The 14722-nt window shown below is 39.7% G+C and overlaps 1 protein-coding gene across 1 annotated transcript; it reads left to right on the forward strand.

Annotated features, from left to right (window-relative positions):
- The first annotated feature begins 11450 nt into the window (after window positions 1-11450).
- LOC140827224 (uncharacterized) lies at window positions 11451-13301 on the forward strand. Its single transcript, XM_073189851.1, has 4 exons — window positions 11451-11683; window positions 11905-12058; window positions 12203-12539; window positions 13159-13301. The coding sequence occupies exons 1-4, from the start codon at window positions 11451-11453 to the stop codon at window positions 13299-13301; spliced, it is 867 nt and encodes a 288-aa protein (XP_073045952.1).
- The last annotated feature ends 1421 nt before the right edge of the window (window positions 13302-14722 follow it).

Genomic DNA, 14722 nt, shown 5'->3' on the forward strand with positions numbered 1-14722 from the left:
GTAAGCGATGAATCCCCGACTACAATGCATCGACTCCTATATGTTTCGACAGAACACCCAACCTTGCCACCTGATGACCCCATGAGAGTCGGTAAACAAGTCAAAGTGTAATTCTAGCACATAGAGTCTCAATGTTATCCCGGGTCATAAGGACTAATGGTGTACAACCATAAACCAGGACTTTTCCACTCGATAAGTGAGAACCACTTGGAAAGTCCTTTAATGGAGGGTTGTTCAGTGCACTCTCTACAAGGAGCACCTATCTGCATGTTTGGACATCACAATGTCCCCTACCGATGAAACATGGTACTCACATCGCAGATACTAGTTTCTAACTCGAGCGGCCTATATCCTTCTTAATGGCGGCTGAATCGACTAAGAACCGTTTAGAATATACAGTATTGCAAATACGAGTTTCATGATACTCATCATATGAGCATCTCATATTCTTTCTACTATTTGTATATTCAAGGGCTTTATCTATGCAACTAGCATGGGTATACAGATAAAGAGGTGCCAAAACGATAAATTCAAATATTAAAATAAAGACTGTTTATACATAGAGTTTAATCATGAACCCTCGGCCAACACTTGGCTCGACGGGCACCTACTCTAACAATCTCCCACTTGCACTAGAGCCAACTACCCATATGCTTCAAACCCATCGATTCGTGATGCTTCTCGAATAATGGTCCAGGTAAAGGCTTAGTAAGCAGATCAGCAACATTATCTGCGGAGCCGACTTTGTCAATCATGACATCTCCTCTCTCCACGATCTCTCTGAGGATGTGGTACTTTCTCAATACGTGTTTGGACTTCTGATGAGACCTTGGCTCCTTTGCTTGAGCAATGGCTCCCGTGTTGTCACAAAACACCGGGACAGGAGCAACTCCATTAGGAATGACGCCCAACTCTTGGACGAAATTCCTTATCCAAACTGCCTCCTTTGCTGCAGTTGATGCAGCAATATATTCTGCCTCAGTGGTGGAATCCGCAGTGCTGTCTTGCTTGGAACTCTTCCAAGAGACAGCAGTGCCATTGAGCATGAATATGAATCCAGAGTTGACTTCGAGTCATCAATATCGCTTTGGAAGCTAGAGTCGGTATAGCCTTCCAATTTCAGTTCTCCACCCCCATAGACCAAGAACAATTTATTGGTCCTTCTCAAATACTTGAGGATGTCTTTCACAGCTTTCCAGTGTGGAAGACCAGGGTTGGATTGATATCAACTCACTACACTTAGTGCAAAGGCCACGTCAGGACGTGTAGATATCATCCCATACATGATGCTACCAATTGCAGATGTATAAGGAATGCTGGTCATCGCCGCTATCTCTGCATCAGTCTTGGGAGACATAGACTTGGATAGGGACACGCCATGACACATTGGTAAATGTCCTCTCTTGGACTCATTCATCGAGAACCGCTTCACGATGGTATCAATGTATGTGGACTGGGAGAGACCAAGCAATCTTTTTGATCTATCTCTATAGATCTGTATTCCTAATACAAAAGATGCTTCACCCAAGTCCTGCATCGAGAACTTACTCGCTAACCATATCTTAGTTGATAGCAACATTCCTACATCATTCCCAATGAGTAGAATGTCATCAACATACAACACTAGGAATGTCACAGCACTCCCACTAACCTTCTTATACACACATGGTTCATCAGGATTCTTAGCAAAACCAAACTCTTTGATTGTACTATCGAATCTGAGGTTCCAACTCCTAGATGACTGCTTTAGACCATAAAAAGATCTTTGAAGTTTGCATACCATATGCTCACTTCCGATAGATGTAAACCCTTCGGGTTGAGACATGTAAATCTCTTCCTTAATATCCCCATTAAGAAAGGCTGTCTTAACATCCATCTGCCATATCTCATAGTCATACCATGCAGCTATGGCTAGCAAAATCCTTATGGACTTGAACATTGCGACTGGGGAAAAGGTTTCCTCAAAGTCAACTCCTTGTCTTTGAGTATATCCTTTTGCCACCAATCGCGCCTTGAAGGTCAATACCTTCCCATCCGCCCGAAGTTTCCTCTTGTAAATCCATTTACACCCTATGGGAACAGTTCCCTCAGGTGGATCCACAAGATTCCACACTTGGTTCGAATGCATGGAATTCATCTCTAGATTCCATTGCTTCAAGCCACTTGGATGAATCAGGCATCAGATAATGCTTCCTTGAAGGTCCTTGGATCACATCCAAGGTTAGGCTCATCATGGCCCTCTTCAAGAAGCAGATCATACATTATAGATGGTCTTGAGACTCTCTCGGATCTTCTAGGAGCTTGTATCTCCTCCCTTGACTCTTCGGGTATGGGATCTACAATTGTGGGTGTCTCTCGAACTTCTTCGATTTCTATCATCTCCCCTTTTCTATTCAATAGAAATTCCCTTTCCAAAAAGGTTGCATTCCTAGAAATAAACACCTTTGTTTCTTGGGGATGATAGAAATAATATCTAGCTAAATTCCTTGGATATCCCACAAAGTAACATAAAATGGATCGACAGTCCAATTTATCTCTCACTACCTGCTTCACATAAGCAGGGCACCCCCATATTCTAAAATATGAATATTTGGGTGGCTTACCCATCCATATCTCATATGGTGTCTTATCAACTGCTTTTTTATGGACATTGTTCAACAACAGTGCCGCTGTCTCAAGCGCATATCCCCAAAAGGATGGCGGCAACTCCGTGAACCCCATCATAGACCGAACCATGTCCATCAAAGTCCGGTTACGACGCTCTGAAACACCATTCCACTGTGGTGTAGCGGGCGGAGTCCACTGCGAGAGAATCCCATTCTCCTTTAGATACTCTTGGAACTCGGCACTCAAGTACTCACCACCTCGATCCGATCGAAGTGTCTTGATGTTTCGTCCCAACTGATTCTTTACTTCACTTCTGAATTCTTTGAACCTTTCAAAAGCTTCAGATTTGTATTTCATCAAATACACATACCCATACCTTGAGAAATCATCGGTAAAGGTGATGAAGCAGGCATGTCCATGCTTAGTGGTGATGCTAAGCGGACCGAACACATCGGTATGGATCAAATCCAATAACCCTTTGGCTCGCTCCACATGGCCCTTAAAGGGAATTTTGGTCATCTTTCCTTTTAGACAGGATTCACAAGTCGTGAGAGCATTAATATCAGACATATCAAACATGCCAACTCCCACTAGCTTGTTCATCCTTCTTAAGGAAATATGTCCTAATCGAGCATGCCATAATTGTGCCGAATTTAGAGTATCTTGTTTTCTCTTGTTTGTTGTTGTTATCGCTTGGACATTGTTTAGTGGAATATCTTCAATTTTAAGTTATAGAGATCGTTTTCAAGTTCCCCGGTACCAACTAAACATTCATTCTTGTAAATGTTGCAAACACCTTTGCTAAATAAACAAGAAAATCCATCTTTGTCCAACATAGAAATAGAAATAATGTTTTTCACCAAGTCGGGTACAAATAAAACATCTCTCAAAATTAACTTAAAATCATTGTTCAAAAGCAAGTAAACATCTCCTACGGCCTTGGCAGCAACCCTTGCTCCATTGCCCATCCTCAAAAAGGTCTCACCTTTTCTAAGCCTTCTACTTCTTCCCATCACCTGCAAATCATTACAGAGATGTGAGCCACAGCCGGTATCCAATACCCAAGAAGTAGAGTTAATTGAAATGTTTACTTCAATATATAACATACCGTTTCCAGAACCCTTCTGGGCAAGATATTCTCTGCAGTTACGCCTCCAGTGTCCAGGCTTCTTGCAGTAATGACAAACGTCAACAGTCTTGTTAGCCTTCACTGGTGTGGCTACCACAACGGGACTCGGAGCTTGCCTCTTCGAGGGCACATTCTTCTTGGGACGTTGGAAAGAACGCTTCTTTCCCTTCCCACGTGGATCGGTCTTCGTACCAGATGAAGAACCCACATAAAGAACCGACTTCTCTTTCTTGATAGTGGACTCAAAAGTCACAAGCATATTCACCAACTCCTCAAGGGTCGGCTCCATCTTGTTCATATTGAAATTCACCACAAAAGGATCAAACGAGGTAGGCAGGAACAACAGCAACACGTCAGTGGTCAACTCCGAAGGCAAGATCAAATCCATGCCAACGAGTTTGTCCACGAGCCCAATCAACTTTAGGCCATGCTCATGGACCGAGGCCCCATCTCGCATGCGTAAAGTGATGAGCTCCTTGACTGTGGCATGCCTAAGAGGCCGAGTCTGCTCACCAAAGAGCTCCTTGAGGTGCATATGAATGTCAGCAGCATTCTTTGCATCCTCGAAACGCCTCTGCAGCTCATCGTTCATAGAAGCCTGTATATAACACCTAGCCTTCAAGTCATGGTCACACCAATCCTTGTAGGTCTGCAATTCCTCAGGAGTGCAGCTAGTCGAAGCCTCAGCAAGGGGCGACTCAGTCAGTGTATATGCAATTTTCTCCGAGTTCAAGACGATCTTTAGATTTCTTAGCCAAGTGATATAGTTAGGTCCGGTTAGAACGTGTTTTTCGAGTATGGCAGAAAGTGGATTACGAATTGAAGACATTGTCAAATTTTGTACTGAAAAGTAAAACAGATAAATGTTAATGACTATTTTAAAATATTTAATAAGATATAAAGTATGGACTTTAACTTTATAAATATTTACTCCCACTGTTTTGACATCTTTCACTGCCCTCTAGTGAAAACGGGAAACTCCTTTCCTCAGTAGGTACGTAAGGTCCAATTAGCGAATTATGATCCCGAATAATATCAGCCAATCATAATTCCTAAAAGGTAGTTTCCAATTGCATCACAATGCAACCTTTAACGTAAATTTTTGTCTCACGTTTGATTAGGACCCAATATTGACGTCGTTCATCTTTACGTGTCAAGCCTTACCCATCGATGTTGAACCTTAATGGACGGTCGCCATGAGTTCCCTCAATTATCTGAGCCGAAGTCATGGGAGTTCCATGTAGTTCACATCACTATGTCAAATGGATGTCACAGCATTCCGGTACTAAGGGCCCCCCCAATAATATGAGCCGAGCCCCGAGTACGGGTAGCGATTCGTCATGCACCCATTTGTCGATGGAAGACATGGAAATTATAAACAAATTTATAATTACCCTTTTCAGGCTTGATATTAATTTTGAATCTTATTCAAAATGAGGGATTTTAATTTTGAAAGGTCTCATCATTAATTTTATTTAAAAGCTCGTCATGTTTGATCGTATGTTTGCCGGATTCATGCAACTTTGTTATTATCATAATAATAACACACAAACTCATTATTTATAACATATCATGCATATATTATAAACAGTAAACAAACAAGGATGATCAATCGCCCCAATACTAACGGACCGTGTGAGCTAAACACCGGCCTAGGTCCAATCCTAGGGAAATGCACGGGATGCAAATGCAACTATTACAGTAAGCTTCCAATATTTACATGTCTTCGATCTTCATAATCATCATGGCCACCATCTTCCAATCTTGATCATCCATTATACTAATATTTACAAATAAATATCCATGGCAAATAGGGATACATCTCATGGGGTGGGAACGGGCCATAAACCAAGTCCACTTTATAAATTGATAATTATTACAATCATTCAACACAAAATATCCTAGCATACACCTAGCAAATTGGGCTTGGGCTTTTGATCATCCTTCATGCATAATATCACATATCATACACCATCAATTAATTATCACAATAATTAATTGACCCAATATTATATATCTTGATCCAATCACTAACCGCCACGATTATAAACTAAATTAACAAAGTATACAAACACCTTTGTCTACTTTCCAATTAATTTATTTATAACCGAATTTCTTATAAATCACAATTTACTATAAATAATTAAAGTCCAACTTCAATTATTTATTTCATGAGAAAAAATTACAACTTTTGTAATTTTAAACTTAAGGGCCCAAAAACTTATTTTTCACCAAAAAACATTTTGGCCCATTTAAAATTCACCAACATGTTAGCCATCTAATGGCCCAACAACTCAAGGCCCATGACACTTTGATATTCCAAAACACTTTTGGAAACCCTAGCCGTCATCGCCGTCGCCGGAGCTCCGTCGCCGGATTCCGGCAACAAAAAAAAATTTTTTTTCTATTAAATTGATGGGGCTGTTAGGGCATCTTCTCGAGCTGCCCTAGCCGCCCGAAATGGGCAGCCCCTCGGGCTGCCCGGGCTACCCGAAACGAGCAGCAACATGCTGCCCAATATGCTCCATCAAACCTTGAATTTTTGTTGCAAATTTCATTCTCATGCGGTTAGAAATCAATCTCAATATAATATCTTGTATTTGCTACACAAAATCGTAACCATAGCTCGGATACCACTTGAAAGGGGATCGGTTATGGTGACCGGAAGCACAACGGAAGCATAAAATTTTCGATTTTACAAGACAATTTTCGGCCACCACATTATTTTGTGCAACAAATACAATAAAACACAAAAATGACATTCATAGTGTGTTTAGAAATAGTTACCTATCAACCTCTTAATGTTGATGATGGCTCCAACCAAGTTGTAAACAACTTGGCTCTTGAATGGAATGAAGATCTACAAGCTTCCTTGGACTCCTTTCTTTCCTTCAAATTAGGCCCACCACTTGCAAACTAGAACCCCTCTTATTTTGCACTAGAAAAATAAAAGGATTTTTCAAGGAGAAGTATTTTTCTTCCTCAACACTTGAAGAGAAAAATTGAGAGAAAACTTGAGAGAATATTGCTTGCAAGTTTCGGCCACTTCATGCTACAATGGGGGGAAGGGAGACTAGCCTTGGTAGTGTAAAAAGTTTTTGTTGGCATGTGTGACACATGTCTTGAATATTGAGAAAGTTGTCTCCCAACTCTTCACCTCCCATGCATGCATATATTATATGGTTTTTTAACAAATTAAAAAACATGGACTAAATTTAATTATCTCAAACATATTTGAGACTAATTAAATATTACTTGAATTTACTCAAGTCCACTAGTTAAATAATTTATTTAAATTGAGCTCTACAAGACTCAATTTGATTTAATTAATTCAACTCTTGAATTAATTTAATTATTTGGACTCTACTAGGTCCACTAGTGTTTAATTAATTCAACACTTGAATTAATTTAATTTAGTCCATAATAATGTTTATGAAAATCACAATTTTCAAATACATTATTTATTTGGCCAACCTTTAATTTAAGAACACATTCATAAATTAAAATTACATTTCTCTCATAGAAGTCATACTTTTATTTTTCCTTACGCTTATAAACTCATTTATAAGCCGTTCAACACATTGAACTATTTTACTTCTCAACAGGATCTAGAAAGCTAGCACTTGTGTGGCCCTCAATGGTTCATTGATACAACTAGCCGTGGGTTCACATCTCCATGTGATTCGGACTAAACATGTCCTTATATGAGCATACCCCAATTGCTCCATTCTTACTTATCAACTCCTTGATAATAAGAACGTCAGAACTCAAGTCTGATAATACCCAACCAATCATGTTAAACGCCTAGCAGCATCGCTTACATGATTCCCTAGGTATCAAATGATAATACCTGCAAGAACCATTCAATTATGGTTAGCGTAAAGTACGGTCTCTTCAACTCATATATCCCGACCGATTCGACAACCATTGGTTTATCGAGAGTTGTCAATGAATCGATACTATGTGTCATGCCGTAGTTGCATCGATGGTGTAATCTATGAAACTCCTTTCATAATTACCACCATACTCTGATCAGAGATTTCACACTACATATACATGAAAACACATAGGATATCCATACCCGAAGGTAAGCGGTGAATCCCCGACTACAATGCATCGACTCCTATATGTTTCGACAGAACACCCAACCTTGCCACCTGATGACCCCATGAGAGTCGGTAAACAAGTCAAAGTGTAATTCTAGCACATAGAGTCTCAATGTTGTCCCGGGTCATAAGGACTAATGGTGTACAACCATAAACCAGGAATTTTCCACTCGATAAGTGAGAACCACTTGGAAAGTCCTTTTATGGAGGGTTGTTCAGTGCACTCTCTACAAGGAGCACCTATCTGCATGTTCGGACATCACAATGTCCCCTACCAATGAAACATGGTACTCACATCGCAGATACTAGTTTCTAACTCGAGCGGCCTATATCCTTCTTAATGGCGGCTGAATCGACTAGGAACCGTTTAGAATATACAGTATTGCAAATATGAGTTTCATGATACTCATCATATGAGCATCTCATATTCTTTCTACTATTTGTATATTCAAGGGCTTTATCTATGCAACTAGCATGGGTATACAGATAAAGAGGTGCCAAAACGATAAATTCAAATATTAAAATAAAGACTGTTTATACATAGAGTTTAATCATGAACCCTCGGCCAACACTTGGCTCGACGGGCACCTACTCTAACAGTTATGCCATTGAAACAGAATTTGATTGAGTTCTGATTATATCCAGTATTGAATTGAATGATGTATTGATATTATACCCCTCGATATTGTCATTGCCAGATTGAGTATTGACAGGCTTCGAATTTGAGACTTCGACAGAGCCAGGATTCAACGAACGAAAGGTATAAATCAATGTTAACCAGGAGATCGACTTGAGTCAGATTGGACTTAAGTTTCCCTAAACAACATACTTTATTTTATTGCATTTATGTTTGCAATTGAATGAGATTGGTATGCCTAGTCTATTGATTTATAGCAAGCGTGTATTGAGTCATGGGTAGAGATGCCTAGTCATTGGCGGATATGCCGAGACACTGGATGATTGAATTATATCGATGTTTCTTAGGAGTAGATCAACTCCTATCACTGAGATTCGATAAATGAGACAATGTCCAGAAACCGGGATTTCTAGATTAGAGATGAGTCGAGTCTGAGATGACGAGTCACGAGTTTATTTACAGTTTTATATCGATTCATGTTTTTGGACTTGATACATGTTATTGATGATTGTTTATTCTTTTATATATGTTTTTATATGATTGCATTTATTTATTGTTTATACTGGATGTATTTCTCACCGGAGTTATCCGGCTGTTGTGTTTGTATGTGTGCATAACAACAGGTGGGACAGGATCAGGAACAAGAAGAGGATGAGAGATTACAGTTAGCGTGGAGATCCGGGCCCAGAAATAGAATAGGACTCAACACTTGATGTATAGATGTTGAACCCTAGTTTGACATAAAGATATGTTGTACAAGACTTGTACTTTTAGGTTGATATGTATATCAGACTGATTACATTACGTTTCCGCATTTGTATTAAAAAAAAAACTTATGTCCCACATTACTTAATTGTTACATTTGATATTAACAACGATTAAGAAAATGAATTAGCATCTGGGTCCCCACATAGACAAAAGCTTTATTCGTCCTTGTTCTTCTCGTGGGGAGCTCCAGTTTTATTTGTCAAAAAGAAAGATGGATATTTACGGTTGTGCATTGATTACAGAGAGATCAACAAAGCCACGATCAAGAATAAATAGCCATTGCCGAGGATAGACGATCTCTTTGATCAACTAGAGGGAGCGACAGTGTTTTCACAGATTGACATGTGTTCTGGTTATTATCAGCTGAAAGTTAGGGAAGCCGACATCCCTAAAACTGCATTCAGAACCAGGTATGGCGATTATGAGTTCTTAGTCATGTCATTTGGTTTGACGAACGCTCCTTCTGTCTTCATGGATCTAATGAACCGGGTCTTCAAGCCATATCTGGATAGCTTCATTATCGTTTTCATTGACGATATCCTGATTTATTCCAAGACTCGGGAACTTCATGCCGAGCATCTCAGAACTATATTGCAGTTATTAAGGGAAAAGCAGTTATACGCAAAGTTGAAAAAGTGTGAATTCTGGTTAGAGCAAGTATCATTTTTGGGCCATATCGTTTCGAGAGACGACATTGCAGTGGATCCCATGAAGATTGAAGCGATTAAACAATGGTCAATTCCTACGACGGTCTCCGAGGTGCGTGTTATCTTGGTTTGGCAGGTTATTATCGACGTTTTATTGCCAATTTCTCCAAAATAGCCCTGTCATTCACCAATCTGACGAGGAAACCGGTGAAGTTTGAGTGGACAAACGAGTGCCAACACGGATTTCAAGTGTTGAAAGATAAGTTGACTTCAGTCCCTATCCTAGCACTTCCGTGTGGTACTGAAGACTTTATTGTTTACACTCAGAGACGGATTTATTCTAGGGCTGTACTGGGCTGTAGCCCAGCCCACTTTTTTTTAGCGACGGTTTTTCAGCAACCGTCGCTAATATTTGCGATGGTCGGCGACTGTTTTAATTCAAACAGTCGCTATTAACGACTGTTTTTTGAAAAACCGTTGCTAATAGCGACGGTTGTTTCAAAAACCGTCGTACATCAATGTCTTAGTCCAATCAAGTCCCATCCATTTACAAGGATGAGACCAAATTCATCCCATATCCTCTGATCCGCCCCACCTCAATTCTACAAAATTTCTCTCCCAAGTCCCAAGCCCTTTAGCGACAGAATAGAATTGCGGACTCCCGAAGAAATCGAATTGCTCATCGGCAAGGCAACAATCTAGGTAAGAATCGGCTATACATTTTTTATTTTGTTTTTTATAGCTTCTATGTGCGTGATTTGTGGTTTCTTGATGGTTTGTTGTTGAGTTGTTGATTGACTATTACTTGTTTATTTGTTTAATAATTATTTTATTCTTGTTTAGGATTATAACTTGAACTATTTCAAAATGGAACATCAATAGAACATCATTACCACTTTGATGTTTTTAATGCAGCAATAGATTTCATTTTGATGGAGTTAAATACTCGGTTCAATGAGTCATCGATGGAACTTCTTTCTCTTAGTACAGCTTTAGATCCTAAAAATTCATTTGACTCATTTAACAGTGATGATATTTGCAAGCTTTCGAAGAAGTTTTATCCTGGAGATTTCACAGCTCAAGAAATTGTTGCTTTGGAGTATGAATTGATACATTATAAACTTGATGTGATGCAGAATTTAAAGGTTTCTACACTTGTTGAGTTGTGTCAGCAATTGACCGAGAGTGGACGGTCAAGTGTTTATGTTATGTTGACTAGATTGATTCATCTTGTTTTGACATTACCTGTGTCTACTGCCACTACTGAGCGGGCTTTTTCAGCATTGAAGCATGTGAAGACGGCACTTCGCAATAAAATGGAGGATGACTTTCTTGCCGATTGTTTGACACTCTATATTGAACGAGATTTAGCTAAACATATTGATGTAAAATCTATTATTGATGAATTTTATGTTTTAAAATCTCGTAGGGCACAACTTCGTTGAACGATATAATGTAAATTTTTTTTTAATAATATATAACTTATCATATTGAGTTCAAACCCCCCCCCAACTTTTATTCCTGGATCCGTCCCTGTTTACACTGATGCGTCAAAGATGGGACATGGAGATGTATTGATGCAGCGTGGGAAAGCAATCGCTTATGCTTCTCGTCAGTTGAAGGATTACAAGAAGAATTATCCCACCCACGATCTTGAGTTGGCTGCAGTGGTCTTCGCATTGAAAATATGGAGGCATTTTCTGTATGGCCAGAAATGTGAAGTTTTCACAGACCATAAGAGCTTGAAATATCTATTCTCTCAGAAGGAACTCAATATGCGGCAGAGGAGGTGGTTAGAACTTGTTAAAGATTATGATGTGACCATTAGCTAACACCCGGGTAAAGCAAACGTGGTTGCAGATGCTTTGAGCCGTAAGTCGGTTTCTTCTTTGAGTTCATTGATTCAGAAGCCGTTGTTATTGGATCTTCAGAGAAGCGAGATTGCTATAGTAGAGCAAGGGACCATCGCTAGATTTCAACTTTGGTTATTCGACCTACGTTGACAGATAGGATACGGCGGGAGCAACCTAATGACAATCAGTTGATGAAATTGCGATCTAAAGCCGATGAGAAAGGAAATACAGAGTTTGCGATGAACAATGATGATTTGTTAATGTTTAGAGGGCGGATATGTGTTCCCAGTGGTGATGACATTCGACGGGATGTTTTGACAGAGGCTCATACCGCACCATACTCGATACATCCAGGTAGCACCAAGATGTATCAGGATCTCCGACGTCTCTACTGGTGGCCAGGTATGAAAAGTGATATCGCAAAGTTCATATTCGAATGTCTAACATGTCAGCAGGTAAAGATTGAGCATCAAAGACCTGCTGGAACTTTGCAATCCCTCCCAATACCTCAGTGGAAGTGGGAGCACATCACTATGGACTTTGTCACGGGACTTCCAAGAGCACCGAAGGGTTACAACTCCATCTGGGATTCTGCTCATTTTCTTCCGGTCAAGACAATGTTTACAATGAACCAGTATGCTGAAGTCTATGTAGCTGAGATTGTGAGACTTCATGGTATTCCTGTGTCAATTTTATCTGGTCGTGACCCAAGGTTTACTTCTGAAATTTGTAAGAGCTTGCACAGAGCCTTGGGCACCAAGTTGGCTTTTAGCACAGCTTATCATCCTCAGAGTGACGGGCAGTCAGAGAGGGTGATTCAGATTCTTGAAGATATGCTACGAGCCTGCACGATTGACTTTCCTGGTAGCTGTTATTCTAAATTGCCACTTGCGGAATTTACATATAACAATAGTTATCAGGCGACGATTGGCTTGGCACCATACGAGGCATTGTATGGCAGGAAATGTAGGTCACCGTTGAACTGGGATGAAGTCGGTGAAAGAAAGATGTTAGGACCAGAACAGGTCCAACAGACAGCTGATGTGATTACTTTAATCCAGGATAGAATGAATACGGCCCAAACCAGACAGAAAAGTTATGCCGATAACCGAAGGAGGCCTTTGGATTTTGAAGTTGGAGATCATGTTTTTATCAAAATTTCTCCTCTCAAAGGCATTATGAGATTTGGCAGGAAAGAAAGCTGAGCCCAAGATTTATCGGCCCATTTGAAATTCTGGACAGGATTGGAGAAAGAGCATATCGTGTAGCCTTACCGCCGGACTTGGATAGAGTCCACAATGTATTTCACGTCTCAATGCTCAGAAAGTACATCTCTAACCCTTCCCATGTTCTCAGACATGAAGCGTTGGATCTGATGCCGAACTTGACTTATTAAGAAGTACCAATCCAGATTTAGATCGCAAGGTTAAAGTACTAAGGAATAGGGAGATTGGCATTATCAAGATTCTTTGGCGTAATCAGTTGGTTGAAGAAGCAAACGTGGGAACCAGAGGAGGACTGAAGCAGCGATATCCTGAGTTATTTGCACAGTAATGGCAATTTTGGGGACAAAATTTCTTAAGGAGGGGAGAATTGTAACGCCCAGACATTCGTATGCATATGATGTAAGGTAATGATTATGATTAAGTATGGTCATTATTCTTTTTATGGTTTATTATGATAATCGTTTGGGGATATGTGATGTAATGGTGATGGTTTATCGTTTCAAGATATGATATAAATGGTATTGAATGATATAGAATGAAACAGAGAATGTATGGGTAGAATAGAAAGTTGATCTTTAGCTAAGTAGGTAATGGAAGTGCTAAAACGGTATGAAACTATGGCAGTAGTTGTGGTTATTAGCATAATGTTTTGTATATTGATCCGAATGATGTGAGGCCACTTTCATTAGAAAGATAAGACATAAGGCTATAACTTTCATGTTTTGAGTTTTGTTCAAATCATAGTGGAAGATTAGCCAAAAGTGTCCCGAAGTGTGTCGTGTGTATAGTCGTTCTTCCAGTGACACATGTTGGGAAATTGAGCATAACGTTTTACTCAGACCTTCCAATGACATGAGGCTAATTGGAGATTCAAGCCAAGACACAGAGCTACAACGTTCATGTTTACCATTTTTCCAAAATATGAAGGGAAAAGGCGTTTCGGAGGCGATCTTTGAGGCGGTTGTACGCAAAGCGGCGCCCGAGCAGTAAGAAATGGCCGCCCGAGCGCCACTGGTTCTGAAATTTTGGGTTTTGGACAGAAACGTCCGCACTATGGCGGTAATTTATGACCGCCCGAGCGACCAGTACAGTACAAAAATGTGTTTTGGGTGTTTTAAGATATAAAATCGGTTGAGAAACAACTTTTCCTCATTTTCTTCTCCTCCTTTCTCTTCTCCAACGATTCCAAGCTAGGGTTCTTCATTTTCTTCTTATCATTTCTTTCAATCAAGCAATTAATCTTCAATCCGGAGTTGGAACTTCATCTTTTTAGTGAAAGGGACAAAGGTAAGTGGTTTTTCTTCTTGTTCTTGAGTTATTGAAGATGATGGAGTTAGGGCATGATAGTTGTGATTGATGTATTGGATTAAATGGTCATCTAATGTTATTTGAGTGTTAATGGTTAGTTATTGGGTTTATTATTGTAGGATCACCATCAAGGTTTAGGAAACCAAGTGCTCCAAGTGTAGTAAGTGGAATCATTTCTTAAATGCATCGCATGATCTTATAACGATGAAAACATGTGCTCTCTTATAAGATGCATTTTATTCAGAGGTACGTGTCCCTCCTATAAGATTCGTTTTTACGAAGAGGGTTAGCAATGAATGAACTATCTGATAAGAACTATCAATTCTTCAGTTGATCAATGAAATGAATATCATCCCTATGTATTCTTGTATTATGATTCTTGACGGATGATATTAATGATGATTCGACGTTTATGAAATGAAATGGATATGTTTTCAAGAA

This window comes from Primulina eburnea, chromosome 3 (assembly GCF_022965805.1).
Source record: "Primulina eburnea isolate SZY01 chromosome 3, ASM2296580v1, whole genome shotgun sequence".
Taxonomy (NCBI): Eukaryota; Viridiplantae; Streptophyta; class Magnoliopsida; order Lamiales; family Gesneriaceae; genus Primulina; species Primulina eburnea.